This window comes from Pinus tabuliformis, chromosome 3_2 (genome assembly GCF_031772625.1).
Source record: "Pinus tabuliformis cultivar Carrire ecotype Pingquan chromosome 3_2, CPIR1, whole genome shotgun sequence".
Lineage (NCBI taxonomy): Eukaryota > Viridiplantae > Streptophyta > Pinopsida > Pinales > Pinaceae > Pinus > Pinus tabuliformis.
The window spans coordinates 78,476,633-78,496,963 of record NC_142302.1 but is presented as its reverse complement, the minus strand read 5'-3'; the positions used below and the strand labels follow the sequence as shown (position 1 = coordinate 78,496,963).

General features: G+C 35.9%; 1 protein-coding gene across 4 annotated transcripts in view; it reads right to left on the bottom strand.

Moving 5' to 3' along the window:
• Positions 1 to 1,455: 1,455 nt before the first annotated feature.
• The window catches only part of LOC149179936 (ras-related protein RABC1-like), a 510,646-nt gene continuing 491,770 nt past the window's right edge, over positions 1,456 to 20,331 (bottom strand). For all 4 annotated transcript variants that reach the window (XM_089418081.1, XM_089418082.1, XM_089418084.1 and 1 more), the window contains one exon: positions 1,456 to 1,747. In XM_089418081.1, coding sequence (XP_089274207.1) covers positions 1,643 to 1,747 — 105 coding nt within the window. In that variant the 3' untranslated portion in view covers positions 1,456 to 1,642. The remainder of the gene's footprint in view (positions 1,748 to 20,331) is intronic.

Here is a 20,331-nt window from a genome sequence, read left to right as displayed (position 1 = left end):
AGTCTGTTGTGCAAGATCCTGAGATTGAAGACACACGAGTTGATCTTCAGGAAGGGTGTAAAGAGGAACAAAGTGTTGAAGATCAATTGGACGAGCCACATGAAGCTGATTGCAAAGACGTGGCAGAAGAAGACAAAGCTGGAGAGAATTTAAATTGTGATGATCTCATTAATATTTCTGTGTGTGCAGACGTTACATCAATGAATGATGAAGACATCATAGCTGACGTTCAGATGGTTGACACTGAAAATAGTGAGAGGGAAAATTCTCCTATCCAGCCTGTCATAATTTTGAGAAGGGCAAGAATAAGAATTCAAGCTTTCCATCACTGGGGAAGAAATGAGGTGAAGATACATCACTACCTCATGGCGAGGAAAGTGAAGATGAAGCCTCTTTAGAGTGACTTCTTTAGAATTATTATTTAAGTAATTAGATAATTTTTTTATGCAATATTTATAAAACTCTTCAATATGTTTATTTTAATTGGAACCAAAAAGCATTTATAGGGTCTTCTATAAGTGCACTTGCTTTGCATTTATCTAATTTAAACTATTTTGCTTCATGGATGGTTCATGTATAATTTGCTTCAGCCTTGAAGGATGCCAATGCCAAATAATATTTGGATGGAGTTATGTCTTTAATTTGATTCATAATAAGTGTTTTGTTCATAACTTCCATTTGAATAGTTAAGAGAACTAGGGACATTGCATAGTTAATATTGCTCACTCCTATTCCATGGAAATTAGACATATGTTGGGAATTAATCCATTGCTTTGTGTTGTTATACGATCAAGCTTTGCAAACTTCATAACCTACTTAATTCAAAACGCGACAATCTTCTATGTAATTTTATGAGTTTCTTTTATATTTAATTTGTTTGCATTTACAATTAGCCATATGTGATTTGAGTAGAAGATGGCATCTTAGTTTATTTAATTTTCTTGTATTATGACATTGAAGTCTCCAACTAAGAGCATTTTTCCTTGGTTTTCATAAGCTCTTTTATAAATTTTAAGTTATCATAAAGGTACTTTTTTCCTAATTTAATTTTCTTTGTAGAACAAAAAGTGAATTAGTATGAAGTAATAAATCTCTCTCTATATATAAACATGATTTATGATTATTTCAAACCACAAGACATTGTTTAAAGGTCTCAATTCAAATGAGATACACACATTTTGCAAAGTATAAATGATTAAATAACACATTATTTTATTTTCAGCATATCAAATATGTGACATATGCATGTTCATATGTATTTCAAGCTATAGCAACAACTCATTACAATTTGATTAGAGCTACATGTTCGAGAAAGAAAATAGGATAATTTAACTAGACATGGAGAATTTCTAAAGTAGTGAAATTCTAGGGATGCTAAAAACAATTTCATTAATTATAGAATACGATATTAAAAAACGCAACAAGCAACAATTTCATTAATTATAGAATACGATATTAAAAACTTGAGCTTTATTATTCCAAAATTCATTTGATGCAAATATAATATAGTTTACATAAACTTGTTAAGTTTTCCTTAGAATATTATCAACAAGCTCATTAAAAACATAAAAATAGTGATGATAGTGAATTATGCTTCCATCTTTGAGACGATCTCATGATTGTTGAAATCCATATATTGATATTAACAACAAGAGCCATTATGTTCAACTTTAGGTTGTTCCTTGTCAAAGATATTCTTCTTTTCCTCACTAGAAGTTTCTTCCAACAAACTAGGTGTCTCCAAAATCTGTACAATAATAACAACAAAATTCAAAATAACCAACAAATTGAGAAAATAGAGGGCCACATAATAAGAGCTCCATGAAATTAATTTTTACATCCCAACCAATTTATAAAACTTACAAGGTAAAATTACCTATTTTGAAACACCATTGTATTGCTTAGCCTTTTAAACAAGTCTTGAATACACCATTTGTAAGAGAAAAAATAATAAATATTCCAAAATAGATATTACAACAATGGTGGTTATTGATGAAATAATTACTAATATGAATGTAGGCTTGGTATGGCATGACGTGAATGATAACTTCATATAACTAAATGTATCAACCAATTTACAATGCTCATTTTATATATCCTTTGAAGGAAAAGATAATCAAACATGAATGTGTTACAATATAAAGGATTGATCCTCTTAAGAGAAAATGAAATTGCATCATTAAGATATGTATAAACTAAGGTTACATAGGGGGATAATTTGATCTGAAATGACAAAGATGATCTATAGGCAAGTAAGTATTTCTAGGTGAAGTTAGATTGCCACTTAGTTTTGAGACTTTACAATTTTGATTTTATTTAAAATCTCAATTTAGGGAATTTTGGACCATAAGAACCATAGTAAACGTAGGATTTACATGAGGCAAGATAATGACCTTACATAACATGATTTCTCTTTTCACTATAAAATATGATCAATGGTCCCTAGGGAAATCCTCCTCAAGGTTGAGTTTTAATGAAAACATTCCTTGTATGAGTTAGAATGATCTAAATCTAAACCTTCATGCTCTGGATTAAAGGGATATATCCCTATTAAATAAGTGAATGAAAATTGTCCTTTTTCCCAATGTTTATAGAACATTGACTTTGTGGAAGCCTATATATGTGTTTGCAATTTAAGGGAGAGGGAGCTATGTGTGATTATGTCATTATATTCCTATGTTCATGTTTTAATGCTTGTGTATCTATGGTTTAAAACCATGATCCCTATATATACACCCACCTCTATTCTACTATTAATATAATTTAGGTTCTCGAAGGTTTTTATATATGATTTCATGATTTTTACAAGAAAAAAAAAACCATTATAGTCAATAATTTAAGTGTGCTATTAGAATACACATCAAGAAAGCTTAGAATTCCCTATAGCATGTACTTATGAAAAAAAAGTACAACACCATCACAATATTCATTAAACCTATATCCACTTATAAATACAACCACCCTTGGTCTAAAAAGGGCAACCTTAATACATAAAAAAAATCCCACGTGGCCTTCTCCATCAAACAAAAGATTGAATAACTATAGATATCACATCTATCCTATTAGCTTCTTGAGTTAATATGAAGAATTTTTGAGTATAGGAAATGGCCCCCTCGTCTAAATTCATGTACAAATAGGGACCCCTCTTGTAAGGACATAACTAATTTAGATAGATGATAAGATCTTTTGTTGAATTCTTTATATATATGAGAAAAAGAGATATCAACAAAATATTGTTTACCTCCATAACTTGATTCATTATTGGATATAACATAGTGTTGTTGATTCTAAATTTACTATTAGCCCAATCCATCAATATTTTAAAGTCACCAAAAACATGCAATTGTTTTAGGTAGCTTTTTTGTTGCTATCTTCAACAAAATCCAAAGATCATATCAAATCTATTGTTAGTTCCTTACCTTGAACCATAATTCATGAGAAAATAATGAGAAGCCTCTAAATACATAATTGCCCTTGCTTTGCATATTTGTGGGACACCTTGACATGCTCCATAAAATAATCCCCATGCATTTTCATGATCAATACATGGTTCCTTCAAAATTCTCTTAAAAAATTATTGTAAGGCTTTTGGTGACCCTTGAAAGATACCCTTTTTTTATGTCCCACTTGAGTTAGATTCATATAAAGGCCTTAAAAATAATGTTATTTATTGACAACATTATTCCCCAAATCATAAAGCAAGGCGAAGTCTTGAAAGAATTTTCAAATGTTCATTAACAATGAAAATAGACAATCTATGAAAACAATTATTCCTAGTTTTCTATTCCAAAGGAGATTTGTAACACTTCGTTCCAAACAATGTTAGAAAAAGAACATGTAACAAATATATGGTCTACCATATTTTTCACTACTTTTGTATAGGATGCACCTACCAGGTTTATGTTAGTTCCTCTTTTGTCCCTTGACCTATAGAATAAATTTATTTCATAATGTAGGCCAAAACAAATTATGGATTTGAGAGAAATTTCTAATTTCCACACTACTGTTCACCACATAACTCTTTATTCTCACCAAAATTCCTCCATTTTTGTTGAATATACTAGTTTGGCTTTGTACTCTCATATTCCTTTGTTATTTAGACCATTTAAAAATACCCCCCTAATCTAAAAGCTTAATAACACTATTCTCTAACAAATTTATATAATGGGCCCATTCCTTTTTTTTCTCCTTGTAGATTCAACGCCATTGCTAATTTCCAACATTAAGGCTATGCATATGATCCATTATGACTTGATGCCTATTTTACTACAAAGATCCCTAATGTATACAAATAATTTATGAGAGCTTATGATAAGTTAAGGTTCCCTTTACACCCATTCTATGGATCTCTCCCAACCCTCACTTTGCTTCTTTTTCCTACTTTTCATGCTACCCATTTACCTATTAAGGGAAATTCCCTAACCAAAGCTTTCTAGAGCACTATGGTACTAACATATTTTCCTCTGTGACCCGAACCATTCTTCCATTGATTTGCCTTTTAAGTACTTAGAGAGCTCATAACTTTTCCCCATGGTCCTTCCTTACATATTAGAATCAACTAGCCTTTTGTAGCTAAAACCATTCTAGATATAGATACTCTTCAAACCCAAACCACCTATTTGGAGGCTAAATACTAAATTTGGAAAAAAACTATCAACAACCACAACAATAGATGGGGTTCTAAACAAGGGGTATATATATATATCCTACGCAAAATCATAACTCCCATAATAACTTGAAAACAAACAATGTGGTGTATCAACCATATCCACATGGGTGTATATCACGTCAAGATTATGATGCATAAGAGACTTGTGTAATAGCAACAAGCCTTAAATAGGAAAATACAAAGGATACTGATTTCCTGGATACTTGTAACATGATGTCAAGTAGTTTCATTAACATTTCATGATAGGAAGAGACATTGAAAGTGGATAGGATTACTGCATTGTTTGGAGAGATGACATCCCCAAATGAAATAAACAGATAGTTTGAGGAAACTAGATTTAAGGGGGGATGACTGATAATAGAAAGAATAAGAAAGGACATGAAAACAAACAAGAGAAACCAACTACTACTCATAAGAATGAAGAAACTAAAGAAATAGAGGTACTAATTACTCCAAAGGTAGAATCTACCTAAGGTAAATCAGAATTTGAAACTATAGTTTGGGCTAATAGTGTGAAGGTACCAGTGCCCCTAATAGAAATAGTCAAGCTCCCAAAGTACATAAATCAAATTGGGAAGGTACCATGTTTTGCAAGATTGGAAAGCTAGCAATTAGTTAGAGATGGTGAGGTGGATCCTCCTCTAATATTGCAATATTCAATGGGTAAATCAAATATCAACCCTCTTCACGAGCCATTTTTCATTTCGTTGGTTGTTACATACTAGGTATTACATAACTATATTTTGGATTTGGGGGTGAAAATGAATGTCATGACCCTTGAAGTTGCAAAGAAGATGGGCCTAAAAACATCAAGGCTTTACAAGAATGTGTGCGCTTTGGATTCCAAGGAAATTCCAACAATTGGTTTGATCAAGGATCTTGAGGTTCACTTGGCAGCAAATTCAAATGTATTTGTGTAACAACCCCTGGTTAATTTTCCATGTAAATAAAATAAGACCAAGGCCATGGGACGTGTATTCCAAGCTGAATGTTGGGAAAAATTAGTGATGAGTATCACTGGTGATTAACTAATGGCTATGGAAATTGGCAAAGACAAAGTGGCAATAATTGAAATTTTAATTATGAGAATAAGGAAAATAGGAGAAAATGAAGGTGAAGGGACACATATTTGCATGAGAGGGAATTGAAAGAAAAATGAAGGAAAATGAATAAAATAGAGGCCTCAATGATAAAAAGGCTTATGAGGATCAATTCACAACCTTTTGTCACTTTAGTTTTGGAGCTCTCATTTAATTCTCTCATTCTCTCATACTCTTGCACACTTAGAGTATTCTTGGAGAACTTTGACATACATTGGATTTGGAAAAATAAGGCAAAAGAAAGTAGGAAAACATAAGGGAACAGTTGGATCAACAATTACAACTGGATTGCTTTGCAGGTAATGTTAAAAAGATGCAACAGCGGTAAAATTCCACTTTGGATAGCTCACTTGATGGAGATAATGATTTCATTGAATTCCTCTTTTCAAGAGGACCAAAATCGACCTAAAGGTCACTCAAATCAGATAAGGGAAAGTGTACTTATGAAGAAAATCCCACATGTGCACACTGGTCAAGGTCAGCCCTAAAGCAAAATGGACACCCTTGGAAGGCTATAAATACAAGTGACCTCTACCTCATTTGGACACAATCATGAGACACTCTTCTATTTTGGTTTTTGACTTGCACAGGTCTGGGGCTCGTCCGCGGAGGATCAAGTTCGCTTTGAGGTGAAATTCCAAGGTCTAAAGCTTGCATCTCTAATTTAGGGTTTTGGGCCTCAGTCGCAGGCACAACACAAGAAGGATTTGACCATAGTTGCTCACACAAAATCTCATCAGTGCAACTGGAGCCTTCCATTCGCACGAACAACTCTCCATCCATGCGATTGAGAGTTAGGGCTTTCACAGACCATATTTGACGCGAGTAGCTCACATGTCAAGCTTAAGGGAGCGATTGGGAAGCTATAGTTGCTCGCATGGCACCTCCTTCGTGCGACTGGGACCTAAAAGATGAAATATTAGTCTTCCAAATATTTCGCTTTATGACCACAGTGTTTGGTAGTTGACCACAGATAGTGATAATTCATTATAGGTTTCTGAATTAGGGTTTTGAGTATAAGCATTGTTGGGTTCATTCCATGGACGTTGTAGTTGTTTTGTTGAATAGTTGGATAGATGAAGATATGGATCATTGTAATCTCTTTTGCTGAATCATTTGATGACAATCTAATAAGAAGAAGAATTTGAAAGGGTTTTACCCATAGTGGGTTTTACCTTGGTCTCCAACCAATACAAGTGTCTCTATGTGTGAATGCTTTTCTTCTATTGTTCCTTTATGTTCCGCTGCATTGATGATGATGATATTGTTCTTTCTACATAGTTGAATACACTGTTGAATAATGATGTAAATTTGAAGAATGTTATGATGTTATCGGGTGAACTTAATATGTTAATGAAGAAATGCAATTATCAAAGCAAAGAACAATATAGCCCTAAGAAAAATTAACATGGTATCAGAGCTGGGATGAATAAAAGTCATGGAGATCACCCCCATGGAGACAACTTTGATGGAAGCAAGAGAAGATGGAGGAGACCTAAAAGAATTCTAGGGTTTGAAGAAAACCTTAGGCAATTTGTGTATTAGGGTTTGATGGATATTATGAGGTTAGGGTTTGGGAGAAACCTTGGTTTATGAGATATGAAACCTAACATGGTCAATGTGAAGATGCTCAAGCTCTTATGACTGATTTGATGAAGCCCTAGATTGGATAGTCTCTAGCAGGCCTGGTTGTTGATAAAGTTGATTGAAATAGTGAAGGCAACATTGTCATATAGACAATGGACAATGATGGCTCTTGAAGGCTAGTTCAAGAGGGAGATGATCACCTCTCATTGAAGATAAGTTCTTTCCGATTTATGATGCTTCTTTATGTCCTTACTTTTGTTTAGACTTATTGATCTGATTATTGTTTTGATCATTACTTATACTTCTTGCATGTATATTTGAGTATTTGGATGTTTCTAACCTCCTTGATGATATGTAATAAGATGATCCTTCTTGAGGATCATTTGAGATGCAGGAAAGAAAAGCTAGAGTTGGAAAAGGTAAAGAGGCACCTGATGAAAATATGACAAAGTGCTACAAGCTGTCTATGTCAAATGAAAAGATGCACAGGTATTTGAACACTACAAGGTATGCATGGCATATTGTTTCAATACCGTGTTTTCGCTGTAATATTGGATGACAAGGTAAGCCCTGAGGTACGATGAGAATGTCTCCTTCTCAAATGGCTCATGCATGCATATGAAAGTGATTTGGCTTCATGGTTCTTATGATGAAATAGTGAACTTGATGTTGAACAAGTATCTTACATAATGAATTTCTTGATTCTATGAAGCTACTTGGAAATATTGATTTCTGATATATTGGTATACTTTATGTTTGGCTAACATCTATCATTTTTGATATCTTGATCCCATGAAGAAGGCTAGCACCTTGATTCTAATAGATGTTAACTTGATACTATTGATATTGAGTATGGTAGCCATGATGATAGAAGTTTAACAATGAGATTGATATTCAGGATCTTTTGTTGACCATGGTTATGCTCTGACGTGCTTAGTAATTATGGCATATGGTGAAACTAAATGCCCTGACTTGATAGGTTGAGTTACGAAGAAGTAATGTTGTGATCATGTTTCTTGAAATATGCTCTTATTAGCTATTTGAAACTAACCCTTGATGAAATATTGATGTCATGATGTCATGGTGAAGTAGTTGATGCTAACATATATGACCATGATGAATATGTGGATATAGTATGAATTTATTATCTATCAGATTTGTTGATGCATGATTGTAATATAGACATGTTGATGACTTAATTGAAGATGACTGAAGTGGATTCCCATTCATAGGGAGAATCTCTTCATAAGATCCTTACTCATATTACCATTGCATTATATGTATATTATTTATTGTTGAAGTATGACTTATGGGAATAAACATACAAATATATGACATTGTTGATTTGCAACAAAGTTCTGATATGATAAGAGAGAGTTTTCCCTTACTCTAAGCCTCAGTTGCACAAAGCAGGGTTACAGGTGCGACTGTAGCCTTTCAGCGGCACAAAAGTAAGGTCAAGGGTGTGACTATAGTCTTCTAACCGCATGCAAGAAGGCCTACGGGTGCAACTATGCACGCTGGACACACAAATGAAGTTTTGTTCGTGAAATCAGATGTTCACCTGAAGAATGTCAGTCCTACAAATGTGGAGCAGACAACAGAAATATCTGTGAGCAAGAAAGTTTGAATTTTTACTATAATATGAATATATAGATTGAACTTGTGTTTGCAGGTGATCGAGACATGCATATAGATATGTCATTATGTTTAAAGTTTGTGCTACAAGAGTTTGACATGATTTGGCTTATTGATATAGATGAACAATGTTTGGAGTTTTGACATGATGCTTGATAATGACTTAGAACTTTGACTTGATGTTGAGATATGTTATGGACTATAGATCTCTCTATGATAGCAAATTTGGGATTTGACCTGATGACTAATGATTTGATTTGACGACTGATGATTTGCCTTGATGAGAATGATATATGAACTTCCAATGACTAATATTGGTATTCAATAATGGTTTTGTATTGGCCTCCTCGTTCTTAGCACATTGGTTGAAGTATTGACAGTTGTGATTTAGTATGAAGCTATCTCCATGAATGGATGGAACCTGCATGAGTTATCCTTGGTGTATCCATTTGCATCTAGCGACTTATATTATTATCATGAGGATGACTTGATGATAGCTCTACCTGTCACCTAATCTAAAGAATCTGATATTGGTTCTGATCTGGCATCTAAACTTTGATAAGCTGACTTAGTTGATTTGATTGCACAATATTGATTTATGTAAGGCTAAGCATATTGCTTTGGTAAAGTGTTATGTTTGCATAAAGCTTAGTGTAAAGCAAGCTCCCCGATCTAGATATGTTCACATTGATAGTTAATTGGTGAAGCCAAGAAGATGTGTTGATCTAAACCTCTACTTCAAAAGCATCCAAGGTATGACTTTGAATTTGGTTTTATATGATGATGGTCTACTTTTGACATGTAATGAGCCTCTGATGATCTAAGTAAGAGGGAGATGGCTTCTGAAGCTCGAAATACTGAATCACGACATGATGTATCGATTTCTGAAGTTGGAAAAGAAAATATACATTGCGAAGCTATTGAAGAATTGTTGGAAAGTGGAAATGCAAATCCTTAGACACTCCGATTGAATTTGAAAAAGTTGTAAAGAGAGATTGTTGAACTTGACATGGAAAACAACAATTGATTGAAGCATTGATGTTCTGTTTGAACATTCATTCATATACATATATGTTGTACATAGAACCTGAGTCGATTCATGATTGATCCACTTCATACACATAGAGTTTCCATCGAGCACCCTTCGAGATACTTGCGTGGGACGATCAATTTTGATCTGAGATATTCATATTACGATATGTGATTGCATGGATGTACTGATCATGTTTGGGATGATTTTTATGAGCACATTTGGATACTGCTTTAGTATGAGACCTGTCATGATATCTTGATGAGAGGTCCATAACATGACCGAGGTTGAATACAACTTTGTTAGCATGGCTAGCTATGTGGCAGGATGAAGAATCTCCTTGGAGAGCCATCCATGGAAAATTTTAGGGGCTAATATTCGCAAGTGGGCTAATTTTCCATGATTTTTCAAAAAAAAAAAAGATTCGCGAATTTCCATTTTTTATAAAAATTATTCGCCCAAAATTTACAATATAAAAATTATTTTACCTTAAAAATCACCAACATTATATAGAGAGTATATATAAAATCATAATAAATTTGAATAATTTTACAAATACATCAATAAACATTTTATAGTTTTCATATTAGGGACTAGTGAGATTCGCCGATGTTTTTAAGCTTCAAGATAATTTTCCATCCTTAAAATTTTCCCTGGAGCCATCTGAGAAAGATCTAGATATGACATGGATACATTATGATGAAAAAGAGTGGGAAAAAATTGCAGAAAATCCCGCATACAGTTGAGACTGAGATACCTTCATATGTTGAGACAGTGTTGATGCTTGTGGTTGACATCTCCTTAAGAGGGAGGATGACTATGGTATCATTTCTGTGATATATATATATATATAAATTTTCCCTGGAGGCATCTGAGAAAGATCTAGATATTGCATGGATACATTATGATGAAAAAGAGTGGGAACCAATTGCAGAAAATCACGCATACAGTTGGGACTGAGATACCTTCATATGTTGAGATAGTGCTGATGCTTGTGGTTGACATCTCCTTAAGAGGGAGGATGACTATGGTATCATTTCTGTGACATATATATATATATATATATATATATATATATATATATATATATATATATTTGATTTGACGTCCTGTATGAACATGAGACAACTTCTATTGAGACATGATGATTACCAGATATGAGCACGCTGATATGTTTATGATCTACAGAGAGAAAGATTGATCGAGGACACTGAGCCAACTCTTCCTCCCTTGTTTGAGCTCACAGGGTATGGAATTGAGACAGGGGGCTCCTAGGGTTGAGGGAACTCTGGACAATAGGGTATCACCCCTATTTGTTAGCCATAGGGTTGGAGTAGTAGCTCATACCCCAGTTGGCATCATACCCACAAGCAGGGCTTGTCCCTCCCCGTCTGGCCAACGGGTTGAGGAGGCTTGGCAACATGTGATCCTTACCTCTTGGTAAGTCGGGTATCTCATCCAAGCTTGGATTATGATGCAGGTGTTCTACCACATGACTTTTGAGGGTCATTGTTGAGAAGATCAATAGGAAATACGATGGGTTGAGTAGTAGCTCCCATATATCACCTATTGCTCGATATGGGGTCGTAGTAGTAGCTCACCCATGATATTTTGGGTTGAGATATGCTCCTTGATGATATGCTCTCCAATAATGATGCGGGTCGTAGATCTAACTCCCCGTCGATATTCCTGGGTAGTAGCCCGCTGGCAGAGATTTCAGGTAGCAGCCCATTGGAAAAGATTCTGGGTAGTAGTCTGCTGAAAGAGATTCTAGGTAGTAGCTCGATGAATAAAGGGTGGTAGCTTAGGCTCCCCTCCAATGACAAATTCTTCTTCTTTTAGATTCGAGAATATTTAACATATGAGCAGGGAAAATCAAAATTCAAGCATGAACGAGCAAGAGATGAATTGAGATCATGAGATACTTGAGATTAGATATGATTTTATGACAATATACATGTGATATCATGTAGGTGGAATTCTCCTTAGTTGAGAGGGAGTGTTAAAAATATGCAACTGCGATCAAATTCCACTTTGGATAGCTCACTTGATGGAGATAATGATTGCATTGAATTCCTCTTTTCAAGAGGACCAAAATCGACCTAAAGATCACTCAAATCGGATAAGGGAAAGTGTACTTATGAAGAAAAGCCCACATGTGCACATTTGTCAAGGTTGGCCCTAAAGAAAAGTGGACACCCTTGGAAGGCTATAAATACAAGTGAACTCTACCTCATTTGGACACAATCATGAGACACTTTTCTATCTTGGTTTTTGGCTCGCACATTTCTGAGGCTCGTCTGCGGAGGATTAGGTTCGCTCTGAGGTGAAATTGCAGGGTCCGAAGCTCGCATCTATGATTTAGGGTTTTGGGCCTCAGTCGCAGGCACAACACAAGAAGGATTCGATCGCAGTCGCTTACACAAAAGCTCATCCGTGTGACTGGAGCCTTCCAGTCGCATGGACAACTCTCCATCCATGCAACTAGGAGTTAGGGTTTTCGCAGTCCACATATGATCCCAGTCGCTCCAAGCTTAAGGGAGCGACTGAGAAGCTATAGTCGCTCGCATGACACCTCCTTTGTGCGACCGGGACCTAAAAGATGAAATCTCAGTCTTTCGAATAATTCGCTATGTGACCGCAGTGTTCGGCAGTTGATCGTAGACGGTGGTAGTTCATTACAGGTTTATGAATCAGGGTTTTGAGTATAAGCATTGTTGGGTTCCCATGGATGTTGTACTTATTTTTTTGAATAGTTGCATAGATGAAGATATGGATCATTATACTATCTTTTACTGAATCATTTGATGACGATCTAATAAGGAGAAGAATTTGAAAGGGATTTCCCCATAGTGGGTTTTACCCTAGTCTCCGACCAATCCTGGTGTCTCTATGTGTGAATGCTTTTCTTCTATTGTTTCTTTATGTTCTGCTGCATTGATGATGATGATATTGTTCTTTCTACATAGTTGCATATGCTGCTGAATAATGATGTAAATTTGAATAATGTTATGATGTTATGGGGTGAACTTAATGTGTTAATGAAGAAATGCAATTATCAAAGCAAAGAACAATATAGCCCTAAGAAAAATTTATAGGTAATAGTTTGCATGTGTGATTTCCTTGTTGATTTTTGGATACATGGTATACGCATGTGATTTTCTGGTTATGTGTTGTCATTAGGATGGAGATTTTCTTGGATTGAAAGTGGTTTTAGCCTTGCCTTTCCATTTCCTGGATAACCATGGTGTTGTGGGTTTTTCCACTTGTTGTTTTTGTTGATTGGTGCTTAGGTTCCCAATGGTTGTGGGTTGGAACCAATCCTCTAGAAGCCCTGGAACAACTTGGGTTGAGTTACTAGTCCTGAAGCCTAGGTTGGGAAAAACACTTGGGAGCCCTTGGTGGGTTGAGTTACTAGTCCCTAGAGCTGGGTTGGACAAACGATCTAGAGCCCTAGAAGGCTGTGGGTTGAGTTACTAGTTCCTGGAGCCCTGGACAACTTGGGTAGAGACCGATCTAGTTGGTGTTAGTGATGTCTGACCGTAGAGGTGGAATCACTGTGGTTGAGGGTTGAGGTGGTTTAGCCTCTGGAAGCCCTGGTTGGTTTTGTCTTGGTTTATTCCATGATATCTCACATTCATGCTTGGAATATGGCGCGAGGGTGATTAGCTGAAAGAATGATTTGGTCGGGTGGTACGTGGAAGTCCCTGACTTGGTTGGTATTTTCCATTCTTCTACTATGATTCATGTATACTTGTAGTGATTATATTGGTGATATTATGGCTGAGTTGCCATGGTTCCTATGCTTGTTATTTTCTGGTTATATGTTGGTTATATGATGTTTACCAACTATGACTCTTGTCATGAATTGTTTAGTTATTGACTGGTTGATGAATATATGGACTAATAAGTGTTGTTGTAGCTATGTGGGGAGGTCATAGAGGCTTCTTAGTGATTTCCAGATGAATCTCAAACTAATATGATCAGGTATGCATTCATGACCTGTAGCTTACATGTTTGCCATGTGTTTGACGAAATGTTTGTTATGGACTAGGAATGTCTTGGGTCAGTTCTTGTTCAAGTTTTGTATGAAAAGATTTGTCATTATGTCATTTATCATTATGAGAAGTTACAGGCAATTTTGGGCAGTGGTCTGGAGGCTGCCCTGGAAAAATGGCTTAGATCTCACGACCACACCCTCTGAACTAGAGATGTTTGGCTATAACTGCATGGAGGTGATGTTGTGCATGCGGTTGGAGGCTTATAACCGCACCCTGACCTTGTCATGCATGTAGTTGTGGGATTAGGGCAGAGAAAAAGAGCCCCAACTCAAAGTTTGGTCCCCTAGGGTGGTCCTTTCACCCCTGAGTGTCCTATAGCCATGAGGGATGTTGTGAGTTGTTAGTTTGTCGACCCCACTTCCATAACTGGAGCTTGGAGGTCGGGTCATGCCATAATAACTCTTCATCTCATGTTTACCCTGGTAGGCCAGTGAAATTGGATAAATGTGGGAGGAGGCAATTACAATTTGCTAGTATGGATATAATGGTAATTAGATTTTCCATCATTTTGTGTACGCTTCTGTGTCGTAAATGGATGGAAGACGTGGGTGGCATCATACAAATGGATTTATCATATGCCACCATTCATACTCAATTTGGTGAGACACTCACCCTCTATAGAGAACACCGTATGAAAGATCCAAGTAAACCCAACAACAATTTCACATATTTAGAAAGAGACATTAAATTATAAATAACGCTTCCAACACAAGAGTCAACTTGAAAAAATGTAGATAGCCTATGGAAGATGAATTTCAATGGATGTAGCTCCAAGTCAAGTAATGGGGTAGGTATTCTTCTAACTTCTCCTAATAATGAATATCTTTAATTTTCCTTTAGATTAGAATTTGAAGCAACCAATAATATTGTAGAATATGAATCATTGTTTCTTGGTTTGAACATTGATAAAGATTTGGGAATTTAGTTGTTAAAGATAGTAGGGGATTTTGACCTTATTTTTTTTCAAGTAAAAGACACTCATTCTTGCAAGAATGAGTAGATAAAAAGTTATACGAAAGCATTAATCCTCAATATGCAATCATTTGATGCCATAGGCCTTGAAGAAGTTCCAAGATGCATGAACAATATCATAGATGCCTTGGTAATTTCAATTTCCTTATTTAAGCCATGTCTAGAGTTGGAGAAATGTGGAAGAATATAGCCATTGTATAGGCCATCCATATCTAATAATGTGGAAAAATGGATGGTATCGATGATGATGCACAATAATCAGATTTATACATTATTCCTAAAAGTTTATAGAAAATGATATAGACACAGTGGAATAATTTTCAACTAACAAGGCTCCAACATGATAGTTCCTTTCGAGGCCCACTTTGACAAAGATGATATCTTCCTGGGGAGAAAAGAGGTAATCCAATCTGAAGAGTATGTATAGATCAATGTGGGATCAAAAGAGTATCCTAAAGCCATTGAAGTTGGATCATGTACTTCCATTGAGGAAAAAAGAAGATAAAGGACTTGGTTACAGAGTACAAAGATGTTTTCACATGGTCATATGAAGATTTAAAGGAATATAAATAACATGTCATCCAACGTACTATTACTTTGGTCACAGATGCTCAACCTTATAAGCAAAAGTTAAGGCAACTTAATTCCAAGTTTTCACTATTGGTCAAACAAGAATTAGATAAGTTTCTTAACATAAGTATCATAGCTCCAACAAGACACACAACATGGTTACCTAACCTAGTTGTGGTTAGAAGGAAGACACGACAAATAAGATTGTATTTTGACTTCATAATTTGAACTTATCATCCATCAAAGATAACTATCCTTTGCAAAATATGGAGACGTTGTTACAAATGATGACAAGTTCAAAGATGTTTTCGGGGTATAACCAAGTGATGGTCACTGAATAAGACAGATTGAGGATAACATTCACCACAACTTGGGGTGCATTTGAATACATGATGCCATTTTGATTGCTCTATGTAGGGACAAATATTTAGAGGGTAATCAACTATGCTTTTAGAGACATAATTTGGAAAATAATTAAGATATACCAGGATGACCTTATTGTTTTCTCCAAAAAAAGAAGGAACATATTGGTCACCTAAGACAAGTTTTTGAAAAATGTAGAAGATATAGCATCTCATTGAATCCCAAAAAAATAGTTCGTGGGGTTGTTGAAGGAAAGATTTTGGGACATGTCATATCAAAGGAAGGAGTAAGAGTGGACATAGAGAGGATAAAGTCTATTCAATGTTAATTTTTGCAACTGCGGTAAAATTCGACCTTGTACAACTCAAATGACCAAGATAATGATTGCATTAGATTCTTCTTTAAGAGAGGACCAAAATCGACCTAAAGATCACCAAATTTGGTTAAGCGAAAGTTGAGTTATGAATTATTTTATTCATACATGTATTATGGAATGGGTCAGCCCTAACCACATGAGTAACTACTTGGGTCAGTCTTGTTGAATAATCTAGGGCATTGATTTCATGAGATTCTTCTTAGCATGATAACTATTAATGTTTAGCTTATTAGCATATTATTTAACGTTAGTGTCTAATTTAGTTCATTAAACATCTATCATAACAAAGAGACAAGAACACAAGATGTTGGCTTTCTGCTAGGGTCAAAACCTCTCCCTCTTGGAGAGGAAAAATTGCACAAAATTCTTCTTATAGATATTCCAATTGACGAACACCAAGACCATGACCCTTGACTAACTGAGCCACTCCAAGACCAAGACACCGATCCTCTTCTTTGCATTGCTGAGATCATCATCATCACTGTACCACAGAGACATTCATTACTGCTGCAACATCACTGAGAATATTACTGAGCTTCCACTAAGAGACTCATCATAGCTATGAGCTTTACTGCTGCTGCATCATTACAGAGATCACAAATATCCTCTTCATTTCGAATACACCAAGACTGTGAGACAATGATCATCAAGATAGTGACTGTGTCTATGATATATGTAAGTCGAGACAGAGTTTGATATAGATCCTTCTTGCCGAGGGTGTAGACACTTGTGACTGCATTTATCATAGCACTGAGATTTGTATCATCTCTTTCCACCGAGGAGTAGACTGCATTAGCAATGCATTGAAACATGTACTAAGGAGGAGACTGAGATTTCTTGCAAGGTTTCAGATGTGATGAGATAGTATCCTTACTGTATCCATCCGAGAGTGCATTCCTTCAAAGTATGCAAGGTTGCAGACCCTGTACCCATCCAAGCTTCTTCATATATATATGCGTGATTCTCTTTTGCGCTTTTGCGGTGACTCTGGTTGCCTATTTATAGGTGTTATGTCTCCATATCAAGCTAACATTACCAAGTGAACTGATGTGTCTCCTTTGCAAGCCGACATGAATTTTATTTAAATTCATTTTGTTGGCTGACGTGACTGTGTTTTTCTTTTCATCGTTTTGCTTGCTTGTCTTCAAGAGGATTGTGTTGGTCTTGAGGGTTGTTCTTAAACATTCGGTTGACCCATATACATTACATGAAGGCTCAAGAAGAGCTCCTTATATATGACTTTGACTCTTTGACTTTTCTAGACCTATGAAACGAGCAAGAAACTCATTCATTTAATTTATAAAAATGGTATTTCTTTTTCATGACAAGTACAGAGATCAAAATTACATTTGTAAATACCTAACCTAGTTACACTTTTCTTGAACACTTCCTCTTAACTAGGGAGGTATTTATAATGGTACTTGGTCATTCTCAATCTAAAGAATTTCTCATAAGAAGAATCAGATTGGTAACCCATCTGTATAACATCATAGTAACCAACATTGTTTCCACAGCAAGGCCTTGAATGACAACCTTATCTCTCATCATATTAGAGCATAATGTTGGCGAGACCAATGACCATAGACACCTTCATCATTGTCTCTCAAGGTGAATACCCACCCAGGTGTTCACTGAGTATGACCTTCTAGGACTATTCTTATCTTGGGTTCCCAGTCCTCAAAGAATATCAGTGCTCTTGCCTACTCTTGTCTTGGATGCCCTACACATCCTCAAAGAGCATCAGATGCCAGATGATTACCCAATCCTCCATTCTTTCTTCCAAAGTGAAGACAAGAATGTTGTGTCTATCTCTCCCTCTTAGCTAGGGAAGATATGCCCATTCCTGTAAAGGAATGCATCCAAGCTCCCTGTGACCAGGGACTTGCCAAAGCTCCCTCTTAACAGGGGAATCTCCTTTCCATCAGCAACTTCTTCTTCGTGGGTCCTTCAATTGCTTGATCAACTTCTTTCCTTGATGTCATGAAATTCAGTTGAGTTTCTTCCTTGTAGGTTATTGGCCATTGATCACTTTCCTTCTTGGTTCATCATGTCATTTCTTTCTTCATGGAAAGTGGCCTTCTTGGTACATATCTGGAACCTTCTTCATCTGGCTACTTCTTTCTCTTCATGCTTCTTTCAGGAATTTCCATCCACCACATGAATGCTAGTTGTCCTTGTGCTTCTTGTTCCAGTAGCCCTACATGAACTCATCCAAACATTATTCAAGAAATCAAGGCATAACATTAAATCAAATCGTACCTTTTGAGATGGTTCTTTATCATGACATATTTCTGTAGGTATCAACATCCTGCATACATGTTGACACATTTCCCAAAGATATATATTTTCAAGGGTCTCTATCTTTTCCAGACTTCCATCAGAGTCTTCGTATCTTTCTGGGAGATTTCCTAGTCAACTCTTCTTGGTCCTTGGATGTTGATTGTCTTTATCATGATTGCATATCTTACAATCTCTTCCTTCCTCACACATTCCATTCCAAGGGTTTTCTAATCAGAGTTATGTAATTGTAGTCAACCACCTCATATTTCATATGAGGACATATTATGTTGATTTCATCTAGTGTGACTTATGTCTTTCTGCATCCTTTCAGAGGAGGAGATCCTTTTCCTTTGATCATGCTTCTCAAGATAGAAGTATTGATCTGCAACCATACGACATGACATTATAAAACTTAAATAGAAGTATACATACCTCATTTTACCTTTAGGTTGTCCAGGCTTTCTTCAACAGCTTCCTTGATTGAAAGATATTGAACCCGTTGCACTGCTCTTATGTCATCATATCATTATTCATGAACTCCACAAGTTGGAGTTTCTATTGAAACACTTGCTTCATCCCTGCATCAGTGAGTCTTCTAGTGAAGATTCCATCAAAGAGTCTTGAGGATCTTAAAGATCCCTATCCAGTAGATGTTTCCCTTTTGTTGCATGATGAGCATTCTTCAAATGTTTGAGTTCTGCAAAGTTGTTTCCTACAACTTGCCTTCTTTCATAGAAACCCTAAGTTGTTGACAGAGGTATCTTACTTATCCTTGTGATTATAGTCACCCTCGTGATGATGTCAAGAGATCTTGTTTCTAATACTTCCATAATGTCACATCATATCCAATAATATATTGTAGTCACATTCTTCACAGGATCTAGGAGCCCAAAAGGAGACTTATAGAGAGAGACTAACTTAAATAATTCTACTTCCTCTTACCATGGGTTGCATTCAACTTCTTCCATCCAGTGACATGAATTTTCTTTTCCTTCTATCAATGTTCTTTTAAGAACCATACTGTTCGTAATTCCTTTTCTAGCTTCCCTAATGTCTACCTTATGAATTCAAAGGAGACCTTATTCAACGACTTTACTCATCTATGAGGACTAAGACTATCCTCCTCATTCTATGCAAGGACCTTTTTCATGAGAACTATGACTATCCTCCAATATTTCTATTTCCTTGCAAAACAAAGTCATTAAACCAAAAACATGAAAGATACTTACTTGGCATGTGAAGAGGAGATCTTCACCTTGATGCTTCCTTTGCTTGAGCTGCCCATCATGAACCACTAGTATCCTTTTACCAAAACTTCTTTGGAGACCTTCTAGCATCATGACATTTGTGATCTTGACATCACCGAAACTGCTTTATGATCTTGAGATCATCTTGACTTCTAATTCAGCTTCAAGGTGCTTTTGACTCCTACATTTGAAAACATTGTTGACATGCTAGTGATATTGTTGTCCCACAAGTGGACTTTATCACACTCAACATTCCTAGGAGTGCATCAACAAACACCTATATCGAGCATTATCCAAACAATGATAGTGATATAGAAGGACTCATGTGCTGATCTGAGCACCATGCTATTGAGATCATGTTTATAGACAAGATCTGAGATTGTGACAAGTATATTGTTATGACATTGTACCGAGATAGTGATATCTATGAGCACTGTA